Source organism: Aulostomus chinensis, chromosome 23 (assembly GCF_037954235.1).
Source record: "Aulostomus chinensis isolate RoL2024-O1b breed Wild chromosome 23, RoL_Achi_v1.0, whole genome shotgun sequence".
Classification (NCBI taxonomy): Eukaryota; Metazoa; Chordata; class Actinopteri; order Syngnathiformes; family Aulostomidae; genus Aulostomus; species Aulostomus chinensis.
Genome location: NC_141342.1, coordinates 10745845 through 10764192, shown reverse-complemented (window position 1 = coordinate 10764192; position 18348 = coordinate 10745845). Strand labels below are relative to the sequence as shown.

At 40.9% G+C, this 18348-nt stretch overlaps 2 protein-coding genes across 4 annotated transcripts in view; both read left to right on the top strand.

The window, feature by feature from the left end:
- Positions 1–4293: 4293 nt before the first annotated feature.
- On the top strand, positions 4294–10636 carry LOC147239506 (glucagon receptor-like). The gene is made up of 12 exons (XM_086196361.1): positions 4294–4390; positions 4547–4657; positions 4968–5089; positions 6627–6733; positions 7640–7796; positions 7881–8040; positions 8246–8306; positions 9092–9161; positions 9272–9363; positions 9564–9702; positions 9848–9889; positions 10144–10636. Exons 1-12 carry the CDS (start codon positions 4294–4296, stop codon positions 10213–10215), a joined length of 1230 nt encoding a protein of 409 aa, XP_086052487.1. The 3' UTR covers positions 10216–10636.
- A 305-nt stretch (positions 10637–10941) lies between these two features.
- The window catches only part of wdr90 (WD repeat domain 90), a 35794-nt gene continuing 28387 nt past the window's right edge, over positions 10942–18348 (top strand). The window contains exons 1-14 of one of the 3 annotated variants that reach the window (XM_086195446.1): positions 10942–11222; positions 11328–11419; positions 11610–11786; positions 12253–12391; positions 12491–12661; positions 12990–13116; positions 13563–13630; positions 16839–16960; positions 17060–17254; positions 17335–17397; positions 17483–17551; positions 17648–17758; positions 17908–18053; positions 18153–18210. In XM_086195446.1, coding sequence (XP_086051572.1) covers positions 11210–11222; positions 11328–11419; positions 11610–11786; positions 12253–12391; positions 12491–12661; positions 12990–13116; positions 13563–13630; positions 16839–16960; positions 17060–17254; positions 17335–17397; positions 17483–17551; positions 17648–17758; positions 17908–18053; positions 18153–18210 — 1551 coding nt within the window. In that variant the 5' untranslated portion in view covers positions 10942–11209. Of the gene's footprint in view, positions 11223–11327; positions 11420–11609; positions 11787–12252; positions 12392–12490; positions 12662–12989; positions 13117–13562; positions 13631–16838; positions 16975–17059; positions 17255–17334; positions 17398–17482; positions 17552–17647; positions 17759–17907; positions 18054–18152; positions 18211–18348 lie in introns of those variants that run through there. The other 2 variants (XM_086195447.1, XM_086195448.1) reach the window with 2 other exon arrangements.

Genomic DNA, 18348 nt, shown 5'->3' with positions numbered 1-18348 from the left:
TTTTAATGTTTTCGACATTAAAATGTAAATTGCTTTCACACTCACAATTGTATGTTTTTCAAGTAATCCAACGTGATACACAGGGATTTGTTTGGGTGTCAAATAATCCCACTGGTGTCACATATAGTCCTGTAGGTTTCACATATAATCCCATAGGTTTTACATTGGTATTTGTATTGGTTTCAGATGGGAATTTACATAGATTTTATGAATAATCCCACTTGTGTCACTTATAATCCTCCAAAATTCACATACAATCCCGTATGTGTCACATGTAACCCCACAGGTTTCACATATAATCCCATAGGTTTATGGTCTCCCATGACCCCAATAAAAAACGTCAAAACGCTTTAAAATCAAAATATAAAGATATCCTCAAAAGTCATATTTGATATCTCCTAAACCTTTTTATTTTAGGGATTCTATTTTTCTTGGAGGACCAGTAGTTCTTCGGGGGGGAATGAAAAAAAGCCAAAACGAATGAAAAACGTGTGATAGCGTCCACTCTAATTGCAGTCTCGAATGACCTTTTTTCCTTTCCTTTTTTTTTAATTAACTTCATATCCGAACGACTGCGGAGCAGCAGCGCAAAAATCAGTCAGGAGGAGCAGCAGGACAGACGGGGAACTGAGACTGCGCGGAGGACGGAGGAGCATCTCAACAACGCAGCGGCGTCGCTACATCTTTCTCTTTTATACGTAAGTGATGTTGTTATTCTTTGTAACGTGTCTACCGTAACTGGCTTGCCGTAGATTCCTCACATTTAAGGGCTGTTGCCTAATTTAAAGAATCTTCAAGCAAAGGAGAACGGTACGCATGAACCAGTGCGTGAATAAGGACAAAGCTTGTAGTTTTGCGTGTCAACTAAAAACTCAGTTTTCGTCTCTTTTATTTTGTAATCTCATTTAAGTGTACTGTAGGGTAAAAGTATCTCATATAATTTATTAAAAGCACGAGAAGCTGTTAATATAGGTGTTTTCCTGCGCGTTTGGGCACGTTTTTGTCTTTTTCTTCTTTCTTCACGACTTTGAGTCACAAGACGTCCAACTACCTTTACACTTGTATTCGAGTGGACGCGCAGTTCTATTCGCATATCGCACGTGTTGAATGAATGATTTATTTCATTCATATATTTATATAATCCGGATTTTCTAATCAATGAGGGAGCAGAGTATAGTTCGAGGGATTTTAATGTGGTCATTCCTCACAATTTTTTCCCCGCGACATTTTGTTCGGAGTATTTTTGTATCTGTTGATACATGTGTGGAGGGGATTTTGAAGTTTTTAATGAAGTAGAATCTTGAATCCATTCATTCATTCGCTTGTGTGAATGGAAAAGGATGCTCATCTGCTACCTTGCAGTGCACGAACACAAACACACACACACACACACACCTTCATTTGCAAAGACTTAAATCATTTTCTTCCTTAATGCAACACAAAAATGAACAAGGGACACGGCTTCTGTCCCCATTTGCACACAGTCTTGTCGTAGCTTGTCATTGGTGTGACACACACACCTCCCGGCTGTAACACACAAACATAAATGAGTCATTTGAGGAGCCAGTTTTCCATTTGTGGCATTTCATTTGACCTCATGTACAGTGTCATGTTCCTATATACCCCAATAAATATGGACCTGCTATTTTCAGGACTCACTGAAAATCAGAGCTCCGCAGGTTTTCATGCGCAAATATTTACAGCTGGAGGTCTGAACAGCCAATCAGCTCTCAGACTGTTGGACTCCTTTTTCCTGGTATCACTCAAGTGAACTCTTGTTGGTCAGGGAGCATTTAAAGCACAGGGAAGGTGATCAGATTATAAGTGCTTTTACATTAATGTATGATATGATTAATGACTTGGCTTTTTTTTTTTTTTTTTAATGAATATATATGCTAACCAATAAATGTTTCTTGCCATCATGCCAAACCATGAGAACCACATGGTTCCAAAACCTTTAGAAAACAAAACGCGCCCCTTCAGCTGCCTCAGGCAATGTTGACCAGGAGCGAACAATCAAATCAGTGTTTTTGCACAGTGGCAGGGTGCCTGAGGTTGGACACCCCACAGACAGCAGGGACGCTTAGCCGATAAATGCTGTTGCAATGTCAGGGAGTTACATACTGCTGGCTGAAAATATTTGCCAAGCACAATGTCAGATCTTAGAGAAAATATTTCAACCCAGGAATATACATCCTGATGGCAACCTCTATTAATATGAATACTAATATTGATATTGAAAAATACAGGGTTTCATGTTCTTATCCTTGCTTGTTCTACCTCATCTGGTCTCACATCACAGTAAGATGAAAGCCCTCTGTCGAAGCAGTCACACGTCTCTGGCTAATCGGAATGGAAAATTATATTTCCATCTGCAGATTATCCTCTGTTAACTATTGACTTTAAAATCAGGCTTTGCTCATTAACTAAATAAAAAGACCTTCCGGAACACACTTATTAATCCTAAAAAACAAAGAGAGCAATACAGTAGCCACATATACATATAGGTGGCAATCCAATAGAGAATCCAGAGCAAAAAATTGTAGTCATTATGACAATACTATAGATGTTGGAAGCCCCCCCTCCACAAACTGAGTGTGCTACATAAGTAGTGCATTCACGAAACCTTACAAAATTGTCAGCCCTTATGAAAACCAAGGATTTAAGACTAATGATGTGCTTCTATTCAGCTTTCTTCCATCACCTGTGAGTCAATGGCATTTATATGAGTATTTTTTTGGAAAGTAAAGTGTTCTTCAAGTTGTCAGTGGAAAGAACACTTCCCTAAAAGCCAGTAAAGTGGCTCAAGGGTCTCAATTCAACAACATATAATACATCTTACTTATCTGTAAGTGGTTCTCTCAGCTCTATTAATTCAAAAGTTGTTAGGTGTGAATGGGGGGGCACATTCATACATTAAAAAAGAGCTCATAGCTCATTCAGTGTGTGTGGTTCCACTGTTATCAGGGTATAGGGTAGATCCAGACAGACTTTCTTCTCAGCAGTTCTTTTTACAATGGCAACACCTCTGTCAAGAGAGAGAGAGAGACCGTTTCACTGCTCTGTAATCAGAGAAATGCCCCTGAAGTATGACTGGCTTAAACATAATATCTTACTATTGCAGACTCCATGTGTATTCAGGATACATACAGTAATTTTAAGGGAAGAGTCACTTTGTTCTCAAACTCCATTTTGCCATTATGGCTATCACTTTTAAGGATTAAAAAAACAAAGTGAAAGAAAGCAAAAGCAGCATACGGGCACCACTGAATACTCCGTGACCCTGACCTCCCATGAAAACTCAGTGATGATAAATTAAGCTTTATTTTTGTTTTGGTTTGCCATTTTGTACTTTCTGAAGTTGTTCTTTTTCAGAAAAGTATTATATATATATATATATATATATATATATATATATATATATATATATATATATATATATATATATATATATATATATATATATAAACGTCCCCATCCTACATTTATAGTCCACTGACTGCCGTCTAATCCTTTCATTACTTTGTGAAAAGAAACGCAAAATGCCACACCTAATGGTACCACTGATGCGCAAGTCAGTCCACCTTTACTGACTGAACTCAACTCTTTCAGTCTTCTAAATTCATTCAGACTGCAGTCAAATCAGATTTCTTTCTGTCCTCACTGTTATTTGCAAAGGATTAAATCAGATTTGTTATGTCCAGACACCTCCAACCTATCGACACAAATTTAAGGCAGACAGTTTCCATGGAGAAATAGGTACCAGGTGATGCAGAAGACACTTGGAAATTCCATTTGAATTTCTAAAGCATCTAGACTGAGACACATCTAAATCTGATGTGAAATGAGCTCAAACTACCTCCAAATGCATAAAAAGAAAAGAAAAGAAAAGATGTCATGTGGTTTTTCTCTGACCAGGCTGTCTAAATTTTAGAATAATTACAATCTGGACATGCCAAAAATCTACAGTCTGATTTAGACCTTTGTTTTTCCAGTGAGGGAGAACACATCTTTGATGATGAAACATGACTAACTGACTTTTCTTCAAGCGTTGAAAGACACTTTTAACAATTTTTCCATCTGTTTAAAATGTTATACAGCCAAGAACGACTTACAGAAAAATGACCTGCAGGGAGAATTCTATCCTCAGAGCCTCAAATCTCTTGAGATGTAAATCTTGGACTGGAGAAAGACTGAAACTGTGGGATATAAATAAAATATGAATGTATAAAGATGCAGCAAGTCTCATGTGTACTATGTGTGTGTGTTTTTGAAATATTGTTGCAGTTTAAGATGGCAAGCGGAAAAGTCCTAGAGGAGACCTATCAGAAGTGGGTCCAATATAAAGAAGCCTGTCTGAAAATGATTGAAAATGAGCCACCCCCTCAAGGTACGGAACAGTTTCGTTCATCTTGTTTCGAGTGACCATGCAAAAGAAACGATGGCAGGAGTTGAAGAAAAGGGAGAAGGAGGATGTTAAATGATGACATTAAAAAAATTCATCCTCATGTGTAGACTTCTGATTAATTATTTTCTGCCTTTCTAGTGGGTTTGTTTTGCAACAGGACATTTGATAGATACGCCTGTTGGCCAGATACTCCTGCCGGCTCTGGGGTCAACATCTCCTGTCCATTTTACCTGCCCTGGTATGAAAAAGGTATATTACACTATTGATGAGTGAGACAACTGATATATCTATGTGTTCTGGTCAGTTTCTCCTCCTTCAGTCAGACTATCTTAACATGTTATTTAGTGTTACTAACTTAACATGTTAATGTGTTAAAAGCTCCACCCTGGTGTTTGATTTTAATGTTTGATATTTCCTTGTGCCTGAATATACTGTATTTGTTTCTTTTTTCCCTGTGTCATGGGAAGATAATCTGTCTAAGCTGTTAACCCATTATTCTGCCCTGTAAATGGCATCAAGAGTGAGTCCTGAATGACTAAAGCAATGACTGTTGTGTCAGTGTCCCACGGTGTTGTGCGTCGGCAGTGTGGCACTGACGGCCTCTGGGAGAAGGAGGGGAGTGGGCAGGTGTGGAGGGATATGACCCAATGTGAAGAGGAAAAAGAGGTCACATCTCAGGAGGTATGATTCCAGCTCACCGGTTCATGTGCTGCATCTTACCAGGACATTAATAGTGGGTTTATTGCCTCCCGAGGAAAGGTTTTGTTTATCAGAAACATTTTTCCAACCACCAACTGAGATGAACCAACTTTTGAACCTTTTTTTTTTTTTTTTACAGCTATTTAAGGAAACTAAGAGAGATGCTAACAAATATAAAATTAGCAATAATGCATTTTGGTTTTATGCATTTGTGATGTGTCCTTTGAACACGGAAATCCTTAAGTTCTTCCTTGAGTCCCAATGAGTGTTTGGCCGTGCCTGAGATGTTGTGCGGTGAGTTAACAGTAACCTCTGATAACCACCTTTGGCCAAATACGAAGAAAGAGAAGGGACATATAGATTAAAAGATGCACAGAGCAAAAACATAATACCTCAAGCTCACAAGCAAACAGAAACAACAAACTAGAGTTTTTATCAGCATTAGTTACGTTTCTAACTACCATCATCCAACTTCATGTATTGTGGCAGAGATCAATGCTAATTTTTATCTTGACTGCTAGTCGTCGCCTTACCGTGAACGCTTTCTAAAGCAAACGAGTAGTTTGCAAACTTTGTATGAAAAAAAAAAAACTGCAACATTTTCTTTCTGCCCCACCACAGGAGAACCACAATCGAGATTCCAGATGAATTTCCATTTCATATTCACTTACACAAATCCAAGAAAGAAATTGCTTTCAGTACCTCATGCATCCAATCATGCCGCGTGGTTTGATTCCCTCTGAGCATTTGACGCTCATCCCTTTGTCCCTTTTATTATTATTGTGTTGTTGTATTCAACATACTGCTTTGCCGAACAAAAAATGACCACTTTAAAATTCACAGAGCATTCAAGAATGTTTTTCTTTTGGAATCTGATTGTATTTTTGTGTGTTGCCTGGAAGCTATCTTCAGTACATGCAGGTTGCAGGCAATTGATTTTTACGCCAGTTTGATATTACAATCCAGGCGGAGGACAACATTATCATTAACGAGTGACTGTGCAGCCTTTCAAGGGAGGAATGGCCTCATCCTGTCGATGCTCTTGACTTGACAAATGCCTGACTCTGTTTTGTTGCCATTGCTAAAATATTCGTCGAGGTCAAAACAGATAGCATGGCGCTGTCGGGTGCACTCAGGGTAATCTTAATATATTTCCTTCATGCCACAGGGACAAAAACATTGGATTTGCTTTCTTTTAATATTAGAAAACTACAAGGAACTCAAGGCGTCATGTCTGCCAACTTGTGCGAGTGACGGAGGAAACGCCTGACTAGTTAACAATGTCCAGCTGTCATCGCTCTCCCCCTCATAAAAAAATTAAAACAGTCAAACCAATAAGTCTAGAAAGAAAACTGAAGGTTCATGACCATACATCCACAAACATAAAACACAAATATTCATTTCGTTCGCTAAACTTCATTTTATGTATTGATGCTTTAAGTCTTTTCTATATTAGTGAAGAAATGGGATGTGAGTTATTGCAAGTGACTAGTTTGGATTCATCTCATTTACCTTTCAGCTGTGGTTCAAACACTTGATGGTGAGCTTCAGGATGTTGTACACCGTGGGCTATTCCTTATCCCTCTTCACCCTCATAATGGCGCTAATCATTCTTCTGAGCTTTAGGTAAACTGTCTAACAGATGTTACTTTAATGCAGTCTTGTCTTACGTTGCAACATTATCCGAATCACGTTTAGCATTTCATGTCAAATTATAAATCCATTGAAAAAAAACGCTCCTTTACAAATATATTAGAATATTGATACTTGACTAGCATTCATTTAATGCATTTATGGTGGTTGTTATTGTTTTTATGTGAAAAAGGTCAACAATGTGTCTCTTAAAAGTGAAAAGAATCAATACAAACTGCAAATTTTGAATTTGTAGTTCATACAAGTCTGCCAGTTTTTTGGGGGAAATACTTTTATTTGCAATTCTTTCCAGAGCCAGACAAGATGTTACCCTTCTCTCCTTTGCAAGGGCATTACAAAGCTGAGGCCAACAGAAACTGGCTGACAGCTTGTTAGCTTAGCACCATGAATGATTATGGATGGGATGTGTTGGCATACCTCTGTCAAACATCATCTTCCCAAGTCGGTAGCAGTCGCTCGTCTTCCTGCATCAGGAAAGTAGTATTGTACATGTCTTATTTTACATGTACAGTATATTGTAACTTCAACTTTAAATTTTATGTTTTACATGACCCTTGTAAATTTTCGAATTAGTTATGAGAAAATCTGGTTTTCAGCAAGGGGTGCTCACTCATCCCATCCACAACCATTCGTGGTGCTAAGCTAACTTGCGGTCAGTTGGTTTGGTGGCCCTGTCATGCACGCAGAGTAGAGAAGGGCGTCTATCTTTTGGCTGGCTCTGGCTATTAAGAGGTTGCTGTTGTTGCTGAGCTTATTTCTTGTGGTTACCATAACAACAGAATGATGGGTAACAATCCTTTAAAAAACAATATTTTAAAGCTTCGACGCGCAACATTCTAAGATTACCGTAACGTTTAATATTTGAATGTTGTCCAACAGAAAACTGCACTGCACAAGGAACTACATTCATGCAAATCTCTTCCTGTCCTTCATCCTGCGAGCTGTATCTGTCATTGTCAAGGACACCATGCTAGAACGTCACTGGGGACGGGAAATCATGAAACAGACAGATGTGAGCGAGATGCTCAGTCACCAGGTAGGTCTTCCTTGAAAAAGTCCCGCTAATGATTTGTTGCTGCTCTCTGAACGTGTCGCTCATCTGTTTTCATGCCCTTCTCAGGCTGCTATCGGCTGCAGGATAGCACAGGTGTTGATGCAGTACTGCGTGCTGGCCAATCACTATTGGTTTTTTGGAGAAGCCATTTATTTGTACTCTGTGCTGATCGCCTCAGTGTTCATCGACAACAACAAATACTTTCCGTACATCTGTCTCGGCTGGGGTGAGTTCCATCTGTTTTTGTCCGAATTAGCATGTATCTGGAGTTTTCCTGGAACTCATTACCTTGACTGATGGAGGGTGATACCTTTTCAGTTTGCTCCATCCTGCCAGTCAGATAGCATCTACCTCTACCTGCTGTTTAATACTAAAGCCTCCCTTTGAAAGCATTCATAGTAATGTGGTGATGTTCACTGTCTTTGTTCCAGGAACTCCACTTCTATTTGTGGTTCCCTGGGTGGTGATGAAACTATTGAAAGAAAATAAAGAGTAAGTGTGTGTGCAATTATCCTCCCGTGTGCAGTCCCCACTGATCCAGGTGTGGTCAAGTTAATTTTATTTGTATTGTGCCAAATATCAACAAAAGTGATCTCAACACTTCACAAGTAGAGCAGGTCAAGCACCACACTTCACTTCATTCACACCCAACTGTTCTCCACGAGCAAGCAAATCTTGCAGCAGCGGCGGTGAAAAAAAAAATGTTGAGCAGATCCAGGCTCAAAGGGGACACACATCTGTTTGACCGGTTGGGGGGAAAGAGAGCGGGAAGGAGGGGGCAGAGACAAACACAGATAATGGAGAAAGACAGATATGGACAAGGAAAGAGAGGGACTGAGATGAAGAGAGAGAGAAAGGAGGGAGGGAATGACAGACAGACGGGGACGTGAGCGGGCTGGAAGGAGAAAGACGAGTGGAGAGGAAGACAGAGGGAAGGGGGTAAATACAACAACTAGCCACCAATAACAACATCTACAGGTTACTCAAGCAATCACTTTCAGCATAATATGAGCATTTATGTGCTAGCGTCACAATGCAGATGTTTATGTTAGTATGGTATTGAGAATACTGATATAAAAACTACTTGTACTAATACTAATACTAATACTGACGCTAAGGGTGGCAGCTTGAGCCTCCATCTCCAGCAGCAGCAGCAGCAGCAGTCAGGGATCTGGGAAGTGGAGCAGCACAAAGGCTCCGGAGGAGAGGTTGAGTTAGAAACGTGTATGAGTACAGGAGGAGAGGACCACGGATGACATCTGCACTTTTGTTCCCAGGTGTTGGGCTGTCAATGAGAACTTGAACTACTGGTGGATCATTCGCCTCCCAATTCTTTTTGCTTCAATTGTAAGGCTCTCTAATGCCAACAGTCTTCTCATTGATTCTGAGTGTTGCTCATTTTCATTTTAAAAAAATTGTTTACCAGAGTATTGCCATATTGATTTTCTATTCATCAGATAAGCTTTCTGATTTTCATGAAGATCCTAAAAGTCATTCTCTCCAAACTGCGAGCAAACAACCAGAGTGGATACCCTGATTACAAACTCAGGCAAGTTGTCATCTGCATCTTTTTAAGGATGATGCATTTTAGTTGTTCAAATCCCCTCTTTTGGAAATATGTTCATTTGCCATTGGTAAATATACTTATTCCCCCTTAAAATAGGCAGCCAGTCAGGAAAATGAATGTTGATCAGAAAAAAGATGTGGATGGTGTTGTAACTCACTGTTCAATTGTCTGATTCATGCCAGGCTTGCCAAGGCAACTCTCACCCTTATTCCTCTGTTTGGGCTTCATGAGATCATCTTCATCTTTGCCACAGATGAGCAAACCACTGGGATTCTGCGGTACATTAAAGTCTTCTCCACGCTTTTTCTCAATTCATTCCAGGTAGGTTTAGTTGGACCAGAGAATGACTGCTTGTTTCCGATGACATGCTTATATTCATGACAATACAAAATTGAAATTTTGATAGATTTGGTGTGTTAGTTCTGACAATTAAACAGGTATTCTCTTTAATTTGGCCTCTCTCCAGGGTTTTTTGGTGGCGGTTCTGTACTGCTATGCCAATAAAGAGGTTTGTTATTTTCTTTCGGTCTATTATTTTTTTCCCCTCTTACAGGGCAGTGAATCTTATGTGTCAGCCACACTATCTTTTCAAAATGTCAAAATTTAAAATGCATATGGTTAATAATCCTGACAATGAGGCTCCGCTGTTCTAGATATCCATTTAATGATATTTAAAGATGCATTCATGTTAAAATTTAAAAAAGAACAGAATTTTCATATTCACATCAGATAATGGCAAGTAAAACTTCACTTTTGCTACAGGTGAGAACAGAGCTGAAGAGGAAGTTGCACAGCTGGAGGATAGAGGCAGAGGTTGTATGTTGTGGACAGTGACTAGAGGTGCTTAACTCTAGAGTAGAGACTTTCTCCATCGCCACAGTGCCAGAGCGCAACAGATCCTCTGTCATGACAATGAGGGCCATGCATGATGGTTCACCTACACCTGACAGCTCTGTGATTTTTAGACGTCAAATTCAGCCTCCGTCCCCACAGCCTGATGCCTCTTTGCTGCACTTTCCATCAGTACTAAACAGGGACAACACCATCCAACATGTTGATGAAGAGGAGGCTGGGCCATTGTCTGTTGCAATGCAGGTGTCTTTCCTCATACATCTTCAAGATCCCATGGAGTTACTCCCACATGTTGTTGATATAAATGCAGACTGAATCCATTCCTGCACTGTACACTTAAAGATACTGTGTGATTCGTTCTGTAAGTTACATGTACTATTCAGTTGTTGTTATGTCAATGAACTATGATGTCAATATGTGAATAGGTGTTGAGAATTGAAAATTAATGTAAATATTTGAATGTGTTTTAATAAATCAGATTATATTTGTTGATAGTGTGTGTGTGATGCATTTTAAATCCAAGGGCTGAAACATAACACTGCCTGACTTGTTTGCAACGCATTGTAGCTGTTAAATCACAGCCCGTTTGCTCAAACTTGCCTTCTCTTAGGTTTTTATTGCGAACTTCATTACCCAGAAGCGCCAGGAAGCAACAGCTTGATGACGCATAGACGCTAAAGAGCGTCGTGGTGTCGTTGGTAACGGCGGAGGTAGGAGCGGGAAGGACATAACTACAACAGCGCTTGACTTCAGCTCAAATGTGCTGTTTACTCGGTAACCGGGACGTAGGGAAACACCGTTGGATAAAATTGTGATGTGAAAACATGTTTTGCCGTTGCAAGCACCGGTGAACGTAGGAGGAGCGTCCCTGGCTGTCCGTTTGTTAGCTAATTAGCTACAAATTAATATTTATGTTAACTTTCGCTGAGTTAAAGCTTAACTGAATCGACAGCAGGATTTCCCTGATTCACTATCAATGGCATCCAAAGGTAAACCTAATGTTGTTTTAGTGAATCTTGCAAATGATACAACTCTACCTTGGATAAATGGTGGAAAAAGTTGTTAGCTAATAGTTTTCTAATTGAAACTTCCAGGTTGGCAACATCCTTACGTCAGCATCTTTAAACATGTCCGAGTTGAGGATTGGAAAAGGTCCTTAAAAGAAGGCGATGTGTCAACATACACGGTAATTTGGTCATGGACACTTAACTTGATGTATTAACACTCAAAAGTATGGCCTCAAACACAACACTGTAGTTGGAGTAATGCTAAGGAAGTAAGAGCTTGATTCTCTATAGATAGAATATGATTGATTTTTCACTGTAACACACTTTGTCTAATGTTACTTTGTGTCCATTATCCTTGAACCCCGCTAGGACAAGACGCTGAAGTGCTCTGTATTTCGGATCAAGGGTCTGGTACCTGCCAACAGCTACATCCTGGTACCCAAAAGCAGCCACCAGTCTCTTGGACTTACAGGGCGATATTTCTACCTTCTCTTCAGGCCCACTCCTCTCAAATACTTTGTAGTCCACCTGGATGTTACTGCAGAGGTATTCTTCCTTCTATTATTGGGTAATCCTGGCCATGAAATAATGTTTTCTGTACTGATAATTCTGTAAGAGGAGTTTATTATTAAAACCATCAGGGGTGTATCTCGCACTTATCTTTTATTAGAGCCGTCGGTAATCTTTGATGTTTTAAAGCATCACATTGAAATTTTTTTGGGTGTGTTAATTTCATTTAGACACTATTTCTTAATCAGAAGAAACACCATCCTAAAATGTACCTGGCTAGACTGTGTCACAGTGTAACAGATGGCAGCATATTTACGATGTAATATTTGTGCCTTAGAAGTTGTAAAAATAACACACTGACACTTACTTTTGTGTGGAATATTCATAATAACTTCTATAATGTTCCTTACACATTGTATGTGTATAAGTTGTCAATGACTGATACCGATTACTGAAGGAAGATATATTCCTCCCCTCTCTCTCTTTCTACTGTGATGAACAGGAGGGCCAGGTGATCCGGATCTCTTTTTCTAACATGTTCAAAGAGTTCCAGTCTACAGCGACATCACTTCAGTTCCCTTTCCTGTGTGGAGCTGCAAAGGATTCCGTCTATGAACGCACAGCCAAGTCTGTGAGACATGGTAAAAGACACACACGTATACACACCAGTTTGGCAAACGTGAGCCATTGGGCTTGCAGGTTTTTCCACAGCATTGATAGGATTTCTGTATGTGGTCCAGGTTTGGTCGGTCCGGCTCCCTCTAAGGTACGTTGGACCTGCCTGATGCTGGATCTACAGTTAATCCTCTCAACCTACCTCACCTGCCACTACAGCGACCTGAAGAGCATCAAGCTTTGTTCCAACATGTCAGTGAAGAACATGTTTACCAGTGACCGTCTGTTTGATCCTGGTGAGACTCCCATCTTCCCATCAGTTTGGATTTGCCCCCCAACACAGATTTATAGATTATATGTAGATTTATTGACTATATATTGACACCAGCATTTCTCTTCTTTCTGTTTGGTCGTGATATAATGTGGATAACCAGTCAGGAATCCTGCTGGTCATCGATTCATGCTTATATAAAAACATTATAACATTGAAAACATTGTGAGAGTCATTTCAAACTGCAAACACATTTCCTTTACACGCCCATCCATCAGCATCAACCTGAGTGTTTTAGTTTTGTTTTTTGTTTGCGTCAATTTCTCATCTCTTTTTCCAATCTCTTCTGACAGAGGTTTCCTTCCGTGAAGCCAAGCTGACGGGTCAGGTCTGCTCACAGGGTGCAGGTCCCATGCCCAGGGACATGGCGTTCCCTGTGCCCAAGGGAAATTTCTGGCGTGACCTCTATGATTACATAAGGTAACCTTTAGCAGGGAAAGATTCTGCTAAAACCCAGCAACATTTTTTTTCAGCATTTCTGAAGCTTTAATCATTTCATCAGTGTAGCTTGACAACTTAAAATGTGAGATCTTTTGTTTTTGTCTGTGTTTTTTTAGGTCAACTTCTTACATTTTTTTCAACTTTAAATCTGAAGCTATTTCAATCACTGTGTGAATCCCAGTGCAGAAAAATAACAAATTATTTATTCTATTAGAAGTCCAACAAATTTGGCAACATGGGTTTTCCAACATTAGAAAATACTAACAAAGAAAATAACAGTTCCAGCTGTAGTGGATAACATACAGATGATGCAGCAGAAGATCTTTAGATGAATTTTCCTTTTATGGTCATATTTTTATCTGTGTATTAAGAAACAAATAGTACTTTTCTGTAATGTAATCTCCAAACTTGTATTCATTCACCAGGTTTCCCTCTGAGGGTACAAAGTTACCCTTTGACTCTTTTCAAAAAGACAACCATAGACTTGAGTCCAGTAAGTTTTTAAAGCATTTTCTCTGCTCTTATTTATATATATATATATATATATATATATATATATATATATATATATATATATATATATATATATATATATATATATATATATATATAGAGTCATTGGCAAGTGGACTAAGGCAGATATTATTCCCAAATTTCCAGGAAAATCTAAAGAAACACATAAATGAAATCTATATCTATATCTATATCTGTCTATCTATATATATATAGATATATATAGATATATATAGATATATATATATATATAGATATATATAGATATATATAGATATATATGTAGATATATATCTATATATATCTCATCCATCGTCGTCTACCGCTTATTCCTTACAAGTAAGGGTCGCCGGGGGGCTGGAGCCTATCCCAGCATCTACGGGCGAGAGGTGGGGTTCACCTTGGACAGGTCATCAGTTCATCGCAGGGCCATCATACAGAGACGAACAACCATTCACACTAACATTCATACATACGGTCAATTTAGAGAATCCAATCAGCCTAGTCCCCAAATAGCATGTCTTTGGACGGTGGGCGGAAGCCGGAGTACCCGGAGACAACCCACACAGGCACGGGGAGAAGATATATCTATATATCTATATCTATATCAGATATGCGGCAGCCCCCCATCAGAGCATTTATGGATGATCTGACAGTGACCACAACATCAGTCCCGGGCTGTAGATGGATCCTCCAAGGCCTTGAGCGCCTCATTAGCTGGGCCCGAATGAACTTCAAGCCAGCCAAGTCCAGGTCCCTAGTGGTGAGGAAGGGGAAGGTTACAGACCGGTTTCGCTTCTCAATAGGTGCCACCCAGATTCCATCTGTGGGAGAGAAGCCAGTTAAGAGTCTAGGCAAGATCTACGACTGCACCCTGAAACAACCGCAGCACTCCAAGCAACATCTGAGGAGTTGGGAACCTGGCTGAAAGCAGTGGATAAATCAGGGTTACCAGGAAAGTTTAAAGCCTGGATCTACCAGCATGGCATTTTGCCACGACTCCTCTGGCCACTGCTGGTCTACGACGTGCCGATGACCACCGTCAAGTGCTTCGAGAGGAAGGTCAGCTCCTTTCTACGGAAGTGGTTGGGCCTTCCACGAAGCCTCAGCAGCATAGCCTTGTACAGGAGGAACAACAAGCTGAAACTGCCCTTCAGTAGTCTGATGGAGGAGTTTATGGTCACCCGAGCAAGAGAGGTGCTGCTGTACAGAGACTCCAGTGACACCAAAGTCTCCTCGGCAGGCATAGAAGTGAGGACCGGCAGGAAGTGGAGGGCTCAAGAGGCGGTTGACCAGGCTGAATCCCGCTTGCGGCACAGCGAGCTGGTTGGAAAAGTGGCTTCTGGACGGGCAGGACTCGGGAGTAACCCAAGACCTTCCTACAACAAGACCCAGGGGAAGGAAAGGTGGCTGCTGATCCAGGAGGAGGTCCGAGCAGGGGTGGAGGAAGCCCGCTGCAGTAGGACAGTAGGAATGCGGCAGCAGGGGGCGTGGACCCGATGGGAGGAGGCAGCTGACCGGAAGATAACGTGGACAGAGCTATGGCGATCTGAGCCACACCGGATTAAGTTCCTCATCCAGTCGGTGTATGACGTCCTCCCGAGTCCGTCCAACCTCTTCCGCTGGGGCTTGGCCGAGAACCCACTGTGCCCCCTTTGCCAAAGAACTGGATCGCTGGAGCACATCCTGAGCTGCTGCCCTAAGGCACTGGGGGATGGCCGTTACCGCTGGCACCATGACCAAGTGCTGCGGGTCATCGCAGAGACCATCTGCACAGGGATCTCCACCAGTAAAGGCCAGCAACCATCAAGGCAGTACATCGCCTTTGTTAGGGCTGGGGATTTCTGCCAGCAGTTCCAGAGTCAGGCAGGGGGGCTGTTGGCAACAGCTCGGGACTGGCAGCTGAATGTCGACCTAGGGAGACAGCTCAAGTTCCCGGAGAACATTACAGTGACCACACTCAGGCCTGACATGGTCCTAGTGTCAGAGTCAACAAGACAGGTGGTCCTGCTGGAGTTGGCTGTCCCCTGGGAAGACCGGATGGAGGAGGCCTTTGAGAGGAAGAGGGCCAAGTACGAGGAGCTGGCAGGTGAATGCCGAAGCAAGGGATGGAAGACCCGATGCAACCCCATCGAGGTCGGTTGCAGAGGATTTGCCGGCCAGTCTCTCAGCAGGGCACTCAAGATGCTAGGAGTGAAGGGACTGCAGCACAGAAAAGCCATCAAGAACATCTCCGACGCAGCAGAGAAGGCGTCCAGATGGCTGTGGATCAAGCGGGGTGATCCGTGAACCACAAAAGCTACCTAGACACAAGCCGGGACTTGATCACCCCGGCTGGGTCGCCTGGGCGAGGGTGTCTGTTGTGAGACCCGAAACACCCCGTGACCCCAGGATACAACACTGATGATGTGTCTAGGTTGCACCAGAAGGTGTATATTAGAACAATATCTATATATATAGATATAGATAGATATATAGATAGATAGATAGATAGATAGATAGATAGATAGATAGATAGATAGATAAAAATCTATGTAGATATAAATAAATTTCATTTATGTGTTTCTTTAGATTTTCCTGGAAATTTGGGGGGAATAATATCTGCCTTAGTCCACTTGCCAATGACAAGTTTTCCAACTTTGTATACCTTTGTATGTTTCAACCCATGCTTACTTCTTACTTTTTTAATCAAACATTTCTGTTTTATGTTCTGGAAACGTACGGCATTCACGTCACAAAAAATGCATTCTGTTATTCAAAATTAATTTAGTCAGCTCATTAATTGACGAAAAAGAAACATTTATAAGAGTCATCAGTTAAAAAAAAAAAACAGGGCTGTTTATCTGAATTAACAAGATAATTTTTTTTTTTAAAAAGATCAGTTTTTCTGAATCAATGAGCTATTTAAGTTGTTAATTCTATCCCAAGTGGGTGCAATACATTTGTTGAATTCCTTATACAAGCGCTTTTAAAATTATTTTTATTCAAGCATTTGAATTTGATTCCTAAGACAGACTTTTAGATTATGTTTTTCCATTTATAAAAATGAATAAGAGCTTCTCAGCTTTTGATCATTTCTGCTCCTACTGTGAAGTCAGACAACCCAGGTTTGATGCATGCCCACTTAATGTCCTCCAACTGGACCTCTTTTGTAGATGATTGACTGTCATATCGCTTCTTTCTGCCAGGATATGTGCCCAGCTGCTCAGACCCTGTCAGAGAGGAGCCTCGCTGTGTCAACGTCAGCAAGCCAGTTCATGACCATGTGTCTCTCATCCAGCAGATCACCACCCCCAAAGCAGTAAGACTGGTAACCATTACTATGTCAGTATTACGCCACTGTGATTCCACCTTTCTGTATTTATTTATTAATTTATTTTTATACATCTCCTCCTTTTGTATTCCTCAGCCCCCAAGGAATCAACCCCCCATGGTGACCAACATACCAGAACTGGGTGTTGTCTCCTCTCAACTCAGGGATGACCAGCAGAAATCAAACGGGTTTGCCTCTTGTGCTCCCTGTGATGCCGATGACGGTGGTGTTCATGTGTACATACACTCTGATGAAGGCCTCAGCGAACATGGAGAGGAAAGTGAAGAAGAGGTGATGCTTTATTGCACTGCAGCTAATTAAAGAGTAAAATAATAACACAGATCCTTATTCAAACACTCCTTTCTTTCCAGTCTGTTCACACTCCTGTACCATATCCTGCCTGTGTATCGACCAGTGAAGATGCCAAACAGAATGTAAGAGCTGGGGAATGAAATTGAACAAAAAAGCTGCTGAGACATTTTTCTATAAATTGTCATCACATTTGCTTTTCCTTGTCAGAAGCTGCTTCCAGACCCAGTTCTCAGGCTCAGTAGAATCATCGGCTTTGGAGGAGCTACCACCAAATGTGTACGCTTATTTGCAGAGAACTCCTATGATTACTTTGGAGCTCACAATTATACTGTACTTAGCAAAGTTCTGCTGTACTTTTTTTTTATCCTCCAGGCCCTGTGGACTAAATCAGGTGATGCCATGGTGTATCCGTGTCATGCAATTATTGTCTCTATGAAGATATCCTCCAAAGAGCAGAGATTCTTCATTGGCCACACCGATAAGGTAAATGAGCTGCAATGTGATGCACTCCCTTCCAACTAGAATCTCTAAATCAGGTGCATTTGTGTTTGATCTTATTTCTGGATTTCCAATACAGTTTTGTGCAGTTCAATTCAGAAAATCCTCTGGTGTGATGTGTTATTGTTCTGCAGGTGTCTGCACTTGCCTTTAACGGTGATACAACAGTGCTGGCCTCAGCACAAACTGGCAGTCACTGTGTAGTTCGAGTATGGAACTACATTAAAGGAAACTGTTTGGCCATGTTCAGGATTCACGCTCATTCGTTAACTTCTCTTAGGTACTGCATGCATTCAGATATTTTCTGTACACAAAACGGTTCTGTGCTGAAATCGAACTCTGCCTGCTTTTACTAATTATGCCTTTTGTCATCTCAAAGCTTCTCATTTAATGGCGGAATTCTCTGTGGTGCGGGGAAAGACAGCCACAGTAAAACGGTAAACACATCAGAATTCAAAGACTTAAATCCTCATATCTGCATCAAGGCAACCAGCACTATCTGCTCTATCTGTCAAAAGAGATGTTGGATATAGATGAAAAGCATACCACCACCTTACATCATAACTTATACTGAT

Coding starts and splice junctions, on each gene's coding strand:
- LOC147239506 (XM_086196361.1), top strand. CDS start 4,294: ATGGCAAGCGGAAAAGTCCTAGAGGAGACCTATCAGAAGTGGGTCCAA. Junction 8,041..8,245: donor GTACATCTGTCTCGGCTGGG/GTGAGTTCCATC, acceptor TCTTTGTTCCAG/GAACTCCACTTCTATTTGTG. Junction 9,703..9,847: donor TTTTTCTCAATTCATTCCAG/GTAGGTTTAGTT, acceptor GCCTCTCTCCAG/GGTTTTTTGGTGGCGGTTCT.